The sequence below is a fragment of the Glandiceps talaboti genome, chromosome 20, assembly GCF_964340395.1.
Source record: "Glandiceps talaboti chromosome 20, keGlaTala1.1, whole genome shotgun sequence".
Lineage (NCBI taxonomy): Eukaryota > Metazoa > Hemichordata > Enteropneusta > Spengelidae > Glandiceps > Glandiceps talaboti.
Genome location: NC_135568.1, coordinates 3,647,833 through 3,662,617, shown reverse-complemented (window position 1 = coordinate 3,662,617; position 14,785 = coordinate 3,647,833). Strand labels below are relative to the sequence as shown.

Below are 14,785 nucleotides of genomic sequence, written 5' to 3'. Positions count from 1 at the left end.
AACAAGATCTTGGATCTGCACTCCAAAGGTTGTTGAGGATGACAGCATCGCTGGGGTGCAACAAGCCTTGATAGCACACTGTGCCACCAATGGTCACTGCTAAAGTTGACAGAATTGCCCGGGGGTGTAGCACCTAGCCTAGGGAAGTATATGAGGAGCAGGTTTAACAGAGATCAGATCCGATATTTTTATTTTTTACATTTTTTAAAATTTATTTATTTGCCAGAGGTCGAAAAGAAAAGAAAATGTACATATCAAGTGAGGAAAATGAACTAGTTATAGTACACACATCGGCAATGAAAATGATATTTATCAAGGCACAGTACTGTTAAGTGCCTTGTATGTGATTATAGGAGTACTTTATACTGTTTTCTATTGTGAACTGGTAACCAAGCAACCATATTAGATTGGAATAAATAACTATTATCGTGACATGGTATTATTACCTGTCAAGTTGGCCTCAGTTGTTACACTGCCATTAGCTGCATTTGTGTTTTTATTTGCCTTGTATTACATGTATCTTTAAGTTTTGTCTTCTTTTTTCCATAGTTGCATTGAATTATCAGACTTCTGGTGAAGAAATGGACGTCTACCTTGGTAGATTTAAACAGAATGCTAACACTGGTTATATTCTCAAACCATCGTATATGAGGAAAGGTAAATCAAACACTTAAACGCTGTGAACTAACCCATGACATGTGTAAATGCAAGTGTGGCGTACTTGGGGTATTTGCACTTGCAGTGGCACTGTTGTCTGTGGTACGTTCACGAGCTGTACATCACGCGTCTAGGTCATGACAATGCGTGTCTATGCCACTGGTTCTGCTGTGTTCAAAATATGAGTCAAAACTTTCAAAATTTTCATTACTTTCCTTAATTTTCTTTGATATTATACTGGCACTGATATAATTATGTTATTCTCCAATATTTGTCTTCATTCAGCCGGAAAATACTCATGACCTAAGGGTTGTCACTACTCATCTAGCGACTTATCACTCGTATTTCCCTTTGTAGAACGAAGAAAAATATTGGGGAATAACATCTAATTATCGCATTTAACATCCAAGTTTTTATTTATTTATGTAAATATTCACAAGATAGCCTTTCCCTCTAAAATATCAAGTAATTATAATTCATTATTAATATTACAGGTTCATTTGATCCAGACAAGCCTCCAGAGAAGATGAGACAAAAGTTATCTATAACTGTAAGATAAAGTTGACTTTTAGTTTTAAATCTTTGCTTTGTTGTGTGGAAGTTCTTAAAAAATATGATTGCCTAGACTAGCTAGCTTTGATTTTGCCAAAGTATTATTATTGTACAGTGTATAGAATGTAGATTCACAAGGTAATAACAGATAAGAACAGTTAATGGTGCGAGTTTACTCTGTGTGTACATGTGTACGTGTACGTATGTGTGTGTGTATTTATGTATGTATTTGTGTGTGTGTATTTATGTATGTATGTATGTATGTGTGTGTGTATTTATGTATGTATGTGTATGTGTGTGTGTGTATTTATGTATGTATGTGTGTATGTGTGTAGGTTTGGATGTATGTGTGTGTGTATTTATGTATGTATGTATGTATGTATGTATGTGTGTATTTATGTATGTGTGTGTATTTATGTGTGTGTGTGTATGTATGTGTAGGTTTGGATGTATGTGTGTGTGTGTGTATTTATGCATGTATGTTTGTATGTATGTATGTGTAGGTTTGGATGTGTGTGTGTGTGTGTGTATTTATGTGTGTGTGTGTGTGTGTGTATGTGTGTATGTGCAAAGCTTTAGTTCTGAGTTAATAATAGCAATATTTGGTATCCTATTCATATTAATTTTTCATGTAGGTGATCAGTGCACAACAGTTGCCAAAACCAGCAGGAAGTAAGGAGATAATAGATCCCTATGTCAAGATACAAATCTATGGTGTAGCTGCTGACTGTAAAGATGCCAAGACTAGAGTTATTGACGATAATGGTAAGATAATTGTATTAATCAGCTAGGGTCTTATCAAATCTGCTGACTGTAAAGCTGCCAAGATTAGAATTATTATGGCAATCCTAAACCAATTGTATTAATTAGTTAGGTCTTTTTAAATCTTTGGTGTCCCAGCTGATTGCAAAGACACCAAGACATTTTGTATTAATTAGCTAGGGTCTATGCTATGGGTTAAGAACCCTGGTAATACAGAAAATATTTTGAAATTTGGGAATAAATACACAAATAATTGTATATACATTCATTGTTTTTGCCAATGCAGGTTTTGGCTTTTAGAAGCCAAAAATATAGTAAATTTGACAGTTTCCTAATACATTTTGATAAAATAGATTAACTCAATATCATTTAATTTTTTGTAGGTTTTGATCCCAAATGGAATGAAACAAAGGAATTTGACATCAGAGTGCCAGATTTATGTCTGGTACGTTTCGTCGTCAAGGACTTTGATGTGGCTAGTGCTCATGATTTTATTGGACAATACTGTTTACCACTGACCAGTATGCAGCAAGGTAATGTAACAAATTTTAGTTACAACATATCGCACGTTACTGTTCACTGGCTCTGTTTGATAAAGAGCGCCACCAATGGCCAAATTGTGTTCATATGATAGGAGTTTGAGCTACTAACAAGCTATATTCAGTATATTTGATAAAGTTCTGTGTAGTTGTAACAGCGCATTGTATGTTACTGTTCACTGGCTCTGTTTGGTCCAGCCATGCAGAAATCAATAAGAAAATACACAGATAGCACAATTGAATGAGTACAGTTTCTTTTGTCCAACATTTTGTCTAAATGAAATGAACTTGTCACCATGTAGACATCAAAACATTAGCATCTGTGTCTAGTTGCTGTCTGTCTGTCTGTCTGTCTGTCTGTCTGTCTGTCTGTCTGTCTGTCTGTCTCTATTAAAACAGTTTTTGTCAAATCATTAAATTTCTTGTTTATTTTGTTTCATTTTAGGTTATCACCATGTGCCATTACTGTCCAAGGCTGGAGATACACTTGGTCCCGCCACAATCTATATACATGTTAGTATAACCACTGACAGGAAATAACCATGTATAGACACACAAAGGTATTGCATGTGGCAATCATGTGACACAAAAGGTATTGCATGTGGTAATCATGTGACACAAAAGGTATTGCATGTGGTAATCATGTGACTGCCATGTGACTATCATGAGGCAGCTATTGAAAATTGAAGAAACTAAAGAAGTGATATGCAATTTTGGTATCAAGTCCAATTTTAACAATCTATCTATGCAGTTGAATATTTTATCTTTCCACTTTATCGAAAAAAGTGGTCAAACTTTTTATTGGGAAATTTGTCTTAAATCTGTCGGTATATGTTTGTCAATTTTTATTGAAACTTTTAATCCTCCAGTAAGAATTATTAATGTGTATAATTAAGGTTAAATTGAAATCTATTTTATTTTCACTTGATACTAAAAATGATATTATTTTAATTTTATTGACAAAATTTACAAACTAATACAATCGTTTTATTTTAATTTTTGGGATGTAATATTTAAAGCAAGTTTTATTCTTCGTTATTGAAATGGTATAATGACAAATTTTAATATGAGAGATTAATTAACGCAATTTGGTTTTTCTTATAGCTAAGTTTTGTTTTTGACAGCATTGATCTGGTCAAATTATCAAATTAATTTAAGTTTACTGCAGCAATTATCTTACTTCAATATCATGTTTAAATTTTAATATGTCTTAAGTAATTTGAGTAATATTTGGTATTGTGCTCTCTCCAAAGGCTGTGTGAATTTCACTCAATGTGTATGGTCACTCGCATAAATTTACATCATGAATTGCCAGGATGTTGTAATCACATTTTTATGCCATACAAACCCTTGAAAATACTTACATGAAGTCTGTGTATGTAGTGCACCCTCACTTGGCCAAAAAATGCCAGTGCCCTGCAAGTTATTGACCAATTAGAAAGGTCCTAGCAACCACTTTGGAGGTCATAGCTTTACATACATATATGGGAGTGCAGCCATCATTAAATGGAAGTCTACACTGATATGTAACAAACCATCAGATTGGATAATATGTTGTTGACTGCCACCATTCAAATGAGCCATATGGCATCATGCCAAATACATGAAAGCCATACTAATGTCTCCAAGGGTTTGTATGGTATCATTTTGGAGTTTATAACTCTTAAGTCAATATGACAGTATAGAACACATTCACACAGGTCAATATTTAAGATATGTTCACACCAGGTCAATATCTAGATTACATTCACACCAGGTCAATATCTAGATTACATTCACACAGGTCAATATCTAGATTACATTCACACCAGGTCAATATTTAGATACATTCACACTGGGTCAATATCTAGATTACAGTCACACCAGGTCAATATTTAGATACATTCACACTGGGTCAATATCTAGATTACAGTCACATTATTTGAAATATGTTCACACCAGGTTAATATTCAAAATATGTTCACAACAGGTCAATATCTAGATTACATTCACACCAGGTCAATATTTAGATATGTTCACAATGGGTCAATATCTAGATTACAGTCACATTATTTAAAATATGTTCACACCAGGTCAATATTCAAAATATATTCACAACAGGTCAATATCTAGAATATTTTCACATCAGGTAAATATTTTTCTATATCAAGTCTTGGCATACACTGTCTTAGTACTACTATACAGAACATCATATTCCTCACAAAATACCCATCCACAGTGTGATGACATTTTGAGACTTACAGCCCTATTTGATCATTCATACGTTGAATTTGTCTAAACTTCCATTTAAAAAAATTAGATGTAAAATATTCTCAGCATGTATTTGATGCCCTCATACAGTAGTTGATAAAAACTTTTAGTTGAGGCATACCTTCTAGACATCGGCGATACAGTGCGTTTGTGTGCAACAATATTGAACAGTATTTCAAAGTTACATAAACTGAGTTTACAAGCTGTTTACAAATGCACCTTGAATGAAAATACTGATTTGAAATCATAATTAAACTCTACCATACTGTTAATGTCAATACATGCCTTCAATGGCACTGAAATTAATTGGGAACTTGCAAACCCACCATGTTGAATGTTGCATCATGGGAAATGTGATAATAAATACTAATCAATTAGCATTGTAAACAATGTTGATACATTGTTTGTAACCACAAATACTAGTAATCAATTGATAGTTACATTGACCATTGTGGGAGGTTTATTTTATCGGTAGCTCCCGATTAGGTATTACGATAACCACAGATAATCCCATAGTCCTTTGCATCTGAGCATGCTCAGTCTGGATTGCAAGTTCCCTATTCTGGTGTTGTTAGCACACTTTATACCATAATAGCTGTTTCCTTGATATTTTAGTGTATGAATGATAGATTACATCATCGGGTCGTTTTCATATTATTCCAAAGTACAAGATTTAAGTTCTGCCGATAAGCAAGTGATGGTTTAATATACTTCAGTAAGTAGAATACAAAAGGTAATTTTTAATCCACAACAAAATTATGTCCCAAAAATGTATAAACTCAGCATGTGTCCCTTTAAACCTATTATCAAGCTTTCTAGATAAGTATCTTATACTATGACAGAACCCTATGATGCATGAGTGTAAGTGTGGCTTACAAGCGCTTGCAGTGTTCTCTGCACCCATACATTCATGGACGTAGTGAGTGAAAGTGCAGCAGAGAACACTGCAAACACAAATGCAAATACCCCGGAGTACACCACACTTGCACTCACATGTCAAGAGCTTCTGTTATTATTACATAAGTTTATCCAAAACAACAAATTTCTGTAAAAATGTCACTGTCCAATCACATGCTTTCATGTAGAATGAACGATCGCATCCTCATTTGCATATCATTTGCATACAGGTATGCAATAATGTTTTCAGCATTGCACTGCTGTGCAAATACCACTAGTATCCACATGCACTGGTGCAAATAATAATAAATGATTTCTTTTCATTAGTAATACGAGTTATAGAGGAAGTAAGAGCTATGGAAAAACTTGTGTATAGAGTTTAGGTAAGATAACATAGTGTTTTTTTTCCAAAGTCAGCTTCAATTCTTTCCACTATTTGTAGTAAATATTCATCGTTATGATAGGACATGAAACATATGCAGGTGAATGGGCTATGTTTGATGTATTTTTCCATTTCCAGAGTCTTTATTTTCTGTTTAAAAACCAAATTAAGTGTTATTGACAGTTCCATGTCAAAGTATATGAAGATGTAGCATTAGAGTTTATGTGTAATTATTAGTCCTGGATAATTCTCAATATCACCCTGTAACATTCTATCACCTTGTAACATTCTGTGTATCTCCCTGTAACATTCTGTGTATCTCCCTGTAACATTCTATCACCCTGTAACATTCTATCACCCTGTAACATTCTGTGTATCTCCCGCTGTAACATTCTGTGTATCTCCCTGTGACATTCTATGTATAACCCTGTGACATTGTTTATCACCCTGTGACATTCTATATCACCCTATAATGTATCAATAACCTGTGACACTGTTTATCACCCTGTGACATTCTATATATCTCCCTGTGATTCCTATCTGTTATTACCTTTATATATTTCCTGGTTAAAATAAAATATCCTGGACATTACCTTAATTAATCTCAGTATAAAATGTTATAATGTTTTTTATCTGTATATATTCCTGTGATATTCCCTGTGCAATATATATCATTTATTTTTCTACTTACATTTTTATTACCTTCCTTTATTATTCCACTGTGTATAATCTTCAGTGTTTTAAACTTTTTTACTCTGTGCAGTACTGTTTAATTTCACTATTTCTACTTAGATCCGTCATGTTGGAATGATAAATGCTGAATATGATATCAACTATTCTTCCTCATGACAGTCATGTTTCGAGTGTTGGGGAAAAAAAGAATTGTTTCTGGTCAGGACAGTTTGTCTAAAATTCTCAACAAACATGTCACTCAATCTACTATTTATGGCAGTTATAACTGTTCTTTTTATTTAGTACTTTAGAGCAAATGTGTATGTGGGGCAGATGTCATTTGTTTGTTAATGAGTTGCTCTGCAGTTGTCTTCACTGAAGTAGGGAGGGTTATTTTATGTTTCCCCATGGATCTGCAGACTGCATGGGCTGGACAAACACAAAAAAAAAAAGACCGACGCAGGGTTTTTTAAGTTCTGTGCGTGCTGACCAGAAACAATTTTTTTTTGGCCTTGTATGCATTCATGTTCTCTATTGATTCAGTGGTGTGCAACACCACTCCAACAAGTACTCATCAATTCTCGTTACCTTAAATACCATTTTACACCAAGTCTTGTCATAAAAATAGCACAATCATTTGATTCACTTCTACTACAAGTGAGAATACATCATTCCTATTCATCTATTTTGACATTCTAGGATGAGGTAAAATGCTATCATAGGTACTATCAACAGATTTTTTGCAGTCACTGTATTCGTGTATGTATGTATGTGTTTTGTGCGCAAATCACTTAATTCTAAAAGTCTTCTAAATCTTCCTGATATGATATTTGTTGCTATGGCAACTCCTATGTACATAGAATGTAACTTCCGAATGAAAACAAATTAATGCATTAAATATGTACCTTCAGTACTTCCCTTTCGATGACAACCGAATACTTTTTAAAAAAAACATCTTTTTATATCTTTGTCCAGTTGTGCTAAGATGTTAATGACTTGTGTCTCATTTCTTAAAAAATTGTGTAAACAATTTATCAGAATTGATATATATATATATATATATCGGGTTATAGAATATTCCATGTGTAGGTATAACTTAGCTTCTTAAATCCAATCAAAGATGATGAAATGTAATCCAAGTTTAACTCATTAATAAAAAGTATCTTATTTTAACAAAAAAAATGGTGGTGATTTGTTTCTGTATTATTCATGTTTCACTGAAACATAGTAGTGTGCCTGGCCAGTTGTTGTATGTGTTTCTGTCTGTCTGTCTGTCGTGTGTGTGTGTGTTTGTCTGTCTGTCTGTCTGCATAGCTGTTGTGTCTGTACTCAATATATGTTTGTCTGTCACATGTCTACCCATCTGTATGTATATGTGTGTGTGTGTGTGTGTGTGTGTGTGTGTGTGTGTGTGTGTGTGTGTTGTTTTAGATCAAGTTAAAGTCAAACCTGTTTGGCTGATTCCAGTGGGAAGAGGTAGAGATGTTATGGAGACCTCATTGAAATATTATTCAAGGTAAGTGGTCAGTCTAGTGAAAAGTGAGTTTGGTCAAAAGACTTAAACTTCAGACTGTTGTACTGAAGGGTCTCATATTTGGCAAGGCTTTGTCTAGATCTAGAATGTATAGATGAAGAATTAATCAATGCAAGATGAGCCAATTTCTAACAATGAGTTAAGTATGCTATTGGAATGGTGGTGGTGGTGGTGTGTGTGTGTATGTGTGTATGTATGTGTGTGTGTGTGTGTGTGCCTGTGCCCTACAAACACATTATTAGCAACTGTATAAAACCCCACACACATATCAACAGCCACATGACATTGTATTGCAGTGACAAAATTAATTGGTTGTCAAGTGAATTACCTACTTTCAGGAAATAAACATACCAAGCAACAATGGCTTCTACCATAGTAACAACCAAAGAACACTGTCTTTTGGAAAAGATACAATAATGATTGTTGCCAATCAACCCATCTAAACTGAATTACACCCCACCAAAAATGACGTTTATCACCTCGAATCCTTAAAATTATGTAGTTGGATAAAGGATGTAGTTGCTGCCGTGTCGTTGGTGGCATGTTTGCTAGGCTAGGCAAATTAGTTTAAAACAGAATAATTTGTGATCAACAAAATTAAAGTCATGAACTGCTTGGCTTTATTTTGATTTCTTAAAAAAACACCTAATTCTGGTTTTCGTTAACCTTGACTGAGAATTGAATTGATACGTCATATATACATTGTCGACGTCTTTACGCTTCACTAAACTATCCCCACAGAGCCAATCTGACAGTTGTCAATGGGTCAAAGCAATTGTCATAAATTAGAAGAAAAACTTCGACTTACCTACCGCACGTTATGAAAGCTTCAGTGGAAGCACATTTTTTTATTTCCTGAATAAAGTTACGATATCAATGTAAGTTTACTATTCGCATAATATTGAGATCAGTGCGGTATTACTGACCCAAAACCCCGGGGAATTATCTGACAGCATAACGAAGCAACCCAGAGATATTATTTATATGAAGTTTACACCTCGAAATGTCGAGATGAGAAGCCGCAAATTTGACAGAACTTGACTATAGACTTGGAGCTGCTATACATGCACAAAAAATTATAGACAAAATTCTTAGACCAAGCCTTGAGTCTAGGCGGTACTAGGATACCCCAGTCAACAAATTCCGGACGAATCTAAACCTTATTTTTTTAATATTATATATAATATTAAAATATCTTTCTCTGTAAGTTTTGTGTTTGTGCTCTGGCCCACAAGGACAATACAGTGAATTCATCCCAAACAACTATATTACATAAAACGTAAAATTCCTAGCAAGAATATTACATATCAACCAATTTGAATTTCAATTGTAAAATATAATTTATAATTAGTGTTTTTAGTGAAAATAATTATACCAAGTTTATATGTACTAACATGAGATAGATCGATGTAAAAGGTTTTTGTAAAGGACACCGGTCCAAAATATAGGTGTTACTCTACAAAAACAAAGTAAACCAATACCTTAAAACTTTCAATGTGGTGGCAGCAATGTTATTAGGCGTTTTAACAATTGATTCTGGGACTAGCGTCCTTTTCTATATCTGACATGATTTAAGTCATGTTTTAAAAATATTTTAACGGGGGGGGGGGTCATATTTTAGAAGGAAATTGAGGGAGGGAAATCACTTTTTTATTTTAGCACGACGGTATGGGGGTCATATTTTACGCAACATCCCCCGACCCTCCCCCTCGTGTATTTACTGAGGGTTCGGATAGACCCTCGACCCTCGACCCTCGACCAGGGTCTACATGTATGTATATTTGGGATAGACAAGATATCACGTACAGTCGGCGTCTGCCGCTTCTGTAGCAATTTCTCTGTGTTTTTGTGTACACAACTCCACGTGTGGTTAGTCCGCCCTCAACGTTCGTTCAGATGTAAACATTAATTTTGATCAAGATGGCGTATTTGCTGCGGGCTGCTGTCAATTTACGAATGTGAAAAAATAATTGTGAGCGTTTCTCCTCAAATGAAGTGCATGGAGTTCTTAAGATGTATGTAACAAAGGTTAACTATAAAGCGATCTGTCGGGTGAGTTTTTGTTCTTATTCTTTCGTAATCAATTGAACAGCTAGTGCTCTTTCACCTGTTCCATTGGCCCCATTGAAAATCTGACAAAAGATATACGGGGACATGTCAAAATCGAGGTCGTACGCTGTGAGATTATCGCTCACTGTCATAGTTCACTTTTACCGCATGTGCTGACAAGAAATACGTATTCTAAACTTCGTATCCTACGGGACGCAATTAATACACAGTTAAAAAGCTGGAGATGGCGTGTGAATGCACATACACAATAAAATATTGCGCAAACAGGGCCTTTCCGGAGCTGTGCGTTCACTGTCAGGTTCAGATAGCCGTGCTTTCATCCATTTTATCCATTTGCAAGAAAATTAAATTATGCGATGAAAAATCACCTCGCTTTTATGCGCAAATTTTCAGTGAAAATCTTACGCTAGAAGAGTCTTTTTTTCAAAACTTCAAATGTTACTTCTTTACGTAGTGTAAACTTCAAAATATCGAGGCCTCTCGGCCAGGTCAAATCATAAATAAATACCGGCTTGAAAAATATTTGAAATTCTTTCGAATTTACACTTATGTGATATAAGTGCTGGAGTTCAACGTAGACATGGGCGGGTATGCGGTGATGGCCAGATATTATATTAAATATTTCAAAAAAATAGGGTGAAATTAAAACATGTATTGAATTATTTAGCTGTTCCAAATTTAAGCAGGTTGAAATTAAACCGTGAATGTTGGCCCTAACCAGGTTGGAAAGATAAATCAAATCAAATATACGGAGCTGCTGTAACGTCTCTGAAATGAGGTCATTCGGTAATGATGGCCTCAAAATACAAGCACTCTCTGAACCATGTAGGTTTTCCTAGATATTTTATCCCAGATACACATGGATGAAATTTAGACCATAATTAATTACATTTTATTGAATATTTCTCAAATTTATGCACTTGGAAAGTGATGAAATATGTTTTTTTTAATTCAAGGTTATTTTTATAGAATATTTGAATTTGAACATGGACTGTTTAAAGAGCTTTCAAGAAGGATGGCTGCATCAATAAATTATGTCCTGTGGAAATTCATTATTTAAATTTCAATTTCAACATATTTCATTCAAAATTTTCCAATTAGTGTGTGTGAATATCATGCTGTATTATTTCAAAGTATTGCAAAGTCATAATTTTCTATCATATTGTGTGTATAATCTAAAAAATATAGATTTAAAATCATTTTTTTGAGGTTTTGTTAATTCCAAATAAAAATACCTTGTAGTTTTAAAAGCCTTATAGTGTCTAGTTTTTGCATGTGAAGCCTTGTTATGATAATATAATATATAATATTATGAAAAAAAGTAAGGCAATCAGAAATTTAAAAAAAGGTGCTTAAAATTAATGAAAATGGGGTTATCATAATACCCAAAAATAAGATAATGCATGATAAAATAAATATTTCAGTGGCAAATCTATCAATTTTTGAAAAGTGTGTACTATTACAAATTCATTTTATTTTGCTGAGAAATATAAACATCTTTATATAAATGAAATGAACAAAAATGTTGAATATTAATTTTAAAAAATAATTAAACACTGTACAAATTACAAGTTGCTTAGTAATAGATGAGTATTTTGAACATTAAATCAATATGATTTTCATAGTGTAGAATTTGTTTTAATTAAGTAATTTTTGAAATTACAACAGGACTGATAAAAAACTCCCTGTGGACTTCTCCATATAATTATATTAACGCCATGGTGTCTACCTTTGATACTTTAAGTAGTAGAGAACATTTTCGTTCTGATCACAAATTGGGACACTTATGATATGTTATTCCACAATAGTTTGCTTCATTCAGCTAGGGAAAATACTTGTGACCTAAGGGGCCTTGTCACTACGAGTTGAAAAACGAGTACAGTACTATAGTGACAAAAGCCTCAGGTCACAAGTTTTTTTCTGGCTGAATGAAGACTAATATTGAGGAATAATATAATTATACACCATAATTATGTAAACTCAGGAAAAATAATGGCATTTGGACCATTTTGACTGATTTTGAGCACCACAGCATATCCATGTTGTCATGATGTAGAATGACCAGAGTATAATTTTATATTTTTTTGTTGAAACGTGTTCAGCTTGGCTTGCATGAGGTAATATGCGTTGTCTTGTAATATTTCATAACATGGAGTCAGTTTCCCCTCTCAGTACGTATTATTCAAGTTAAAGGGGCCTATAATTTTGTGGTTTTTGTGGTTATTTTTGTTTATATAACGAAATAAACTATTTCAACTACTAAACATATTGAATCAGTAAAAGTTACATCTATATCCAGGAATTCCTCTTATAACATAACGACTTGATCGTATCTGTATATTCTCATTCCTTGTGTGTTTTTTAAGTATGGGCCAAACAATAAATAAATAAATAAATAAATAAATAACTGTCATTATAGTGATGTACTTGGCGAGTAACAATAAAAAAAAAACACGCCACAGTATCAGCTTCCAAAACTATTTGAACATTTAAAGGCCAAGGTTTCAGTCCCAGGTTTTCATATTAGTATAATTTTATAAGTGGAGCCATAAAGATTAAATAGGAGCATTCTTTTGTTGAGAATCAATTTTTTCTACAGCTCTGCCAGACAAGAGTTTTAACACTTGAGGTTCAAGCCCCATCAATGCTGTTTGTTTCTGATTGGCTAAAGTCTTTGGGCAAGATTTGAAACACGACTATGCCTCAAGAAGTTCTCATAGCCCGGAAAGAAGCTCGCTACATCAAGCCAAGGCATGAGCTGTGACTTAGAAGCACAGAAATGTGTCTTACTTTAAATTATAATTACTCCTATTAAACTCTAACTGGATCTTAAATTTGACTGAGGCACTTTGGCTACCCTGCTAATTTAAGTCAAAGTGGAGTTGTGATTACATCATAGTTTACTGTAAGATATGAAATGAGTTTGAAGTTGCTATGTGGATGAGGATTTGGTGTTTATTTTGGATTTTTAATTTATAAACAATTTTATCATGGCTTCCTACTTGAAAAATCAATAGGAAACAACATATACCAAGTCTTTGTAACTCAATACATTGCAAAAGGTATATAAAGTTTGTTATTGTACATACAATAACAAACATTTAACACATTTGTTAATCTTTTGTCATGTATTGAGTTACAAACAGAGACTTGGTATATGTTGTTTCACATTGATTTTTCAAGTAGGACGCCATGATAAAATTGTTTTAAAAATTAAAAATCTGAAATAAACACCAAATCCTCCTCATTCACATAGCCACTTTAACTGCAACAGTTTATAATCAATAAAGAAGAAAATAAAACAAAAAAAAAACGGGAAAATGTAGTAAGTGACAGTTAAGATACATACGCATAAGTGTAGTATTTCACTATCAGTTTACAGTTTATAGGAGGCAATGGTGAAAGGTGGTAGCGTGACATTAATTTGTATAGCTGCTACTTTAGGAGTGTCTAGTTCTCGGTATCTCTCAGCTTTTTTGTATCCTTAGGTCAGTTTATCGCAGTTTTTCTGGTTTTGTCAATCATTCACAGTTATGCATAAATAAAAAAAATGTTTGTTTTTGATAAGATGACTTCAGGTCAGTTGGAATTATTTTACTTTATTTTTTTTAAAGTGTTGCTTCGACATGGTTAAGAAGACCCAGTTACACGGGCAACTTGATGAGTAGTGCTCTAGGCAATTTGTCGCATGTGATGAATTACATCATATACGCACAGTGACATAATCGCAGGGCTTTGTGATGTCGCTAGGTGCATCGCAAGGAATCTAACATGTCAGATTTTCTGCAACTCGTCACAAGTTGCTTCTCGAGTTGCTTGATGAATTGTCTCATGTAGTCAACTAGTCACTTCACAAACAGTAACCTTTGACATATGTCCATGTGTAAATGATGTTCAATGGTATAAGATCGACATATTTTTTAGTATAAATATTCTATTTTGGCAAGTGTTTTTCTGCATAATTTTGATTTATCACCACAGTTATACTGCTTAGCTCTGGTATAATACATTTATGAATGTTTGCTCTCCACTGCATATCATTTTATTCCTAACATGAATACAAATAGTGGAATTTGTCAGAAAATCAATAGCGCCGTGAAGGAACATCGAACTGCGTAGAGTTTTACTATACGTCGTCTACAAGTTTGGTAAAACATCAATTTTAAAATTTGTTCATCTAAGTTCCTGCCACTAAGAAGACTTGACTTTACTAATGACCTGCAACCTATATATATGTGTGACAATTGGGCCTTGTGACTCACCAAGCAATTAATTGCTTCTGGATGTATGCCATCATAGTTACTAGGGTAGCCTTGTTGCATGTAACAAATTGCTTCATGCATCGCCATGTGTAATTGGACCTTTAGACTATGTAGATTATATACTTGTTGGTCACAATATTTCTGTGATAGTTTAATGAGGTGTAAAAGTCCTTTGGCAAGATATGAACCATGATTGTGCCTCAGTCAA

The 14,785-nt window shown here is 33.8% G+C and overlaps 1 protein-coding gene across 2 annotated transcripts in view; it reads left to right on the top strand.

The window, feature by feature from the left end:
* Window positions 1-3,511, top strand: part of LOC144450714 (1-phosphatidylinositol 4,5-bisphosphate phosphodiesterase delta-4-like) — a 33,425-nt gene extending 29,914 nt beyond the window's left edge. For both annotated transcript variants that reach the window (XM_078141382.1, XM_078141381.1), the window contains 5 exons: window positions 550-657; window positions 1,152-1,207; window positions 1,845-1,974; window positions 2,355-2,504; window positions 2,956-3,511. In XM_078141382.1, coding sequence (XP_077997508.1) covers window positions 550-657; window positions 1,152-1,207; window positions 1,845-1,974; window positions 2,355-2,504; window positions 2,956-3,050 — 539 coding nt within the window. In that variant the 3' untranslated portion in view covers window positions 3,051-3,511. The remainder of the gene's footprint in view (window positions 1-549; window positions 658-1,151; window positions 1,208-1,844; window positions 1,975-2,354; window positions 2,505-2,955) is intronic.
* Window positions 3,512-14,785: the final 11,274 nt, after the last annotated feature.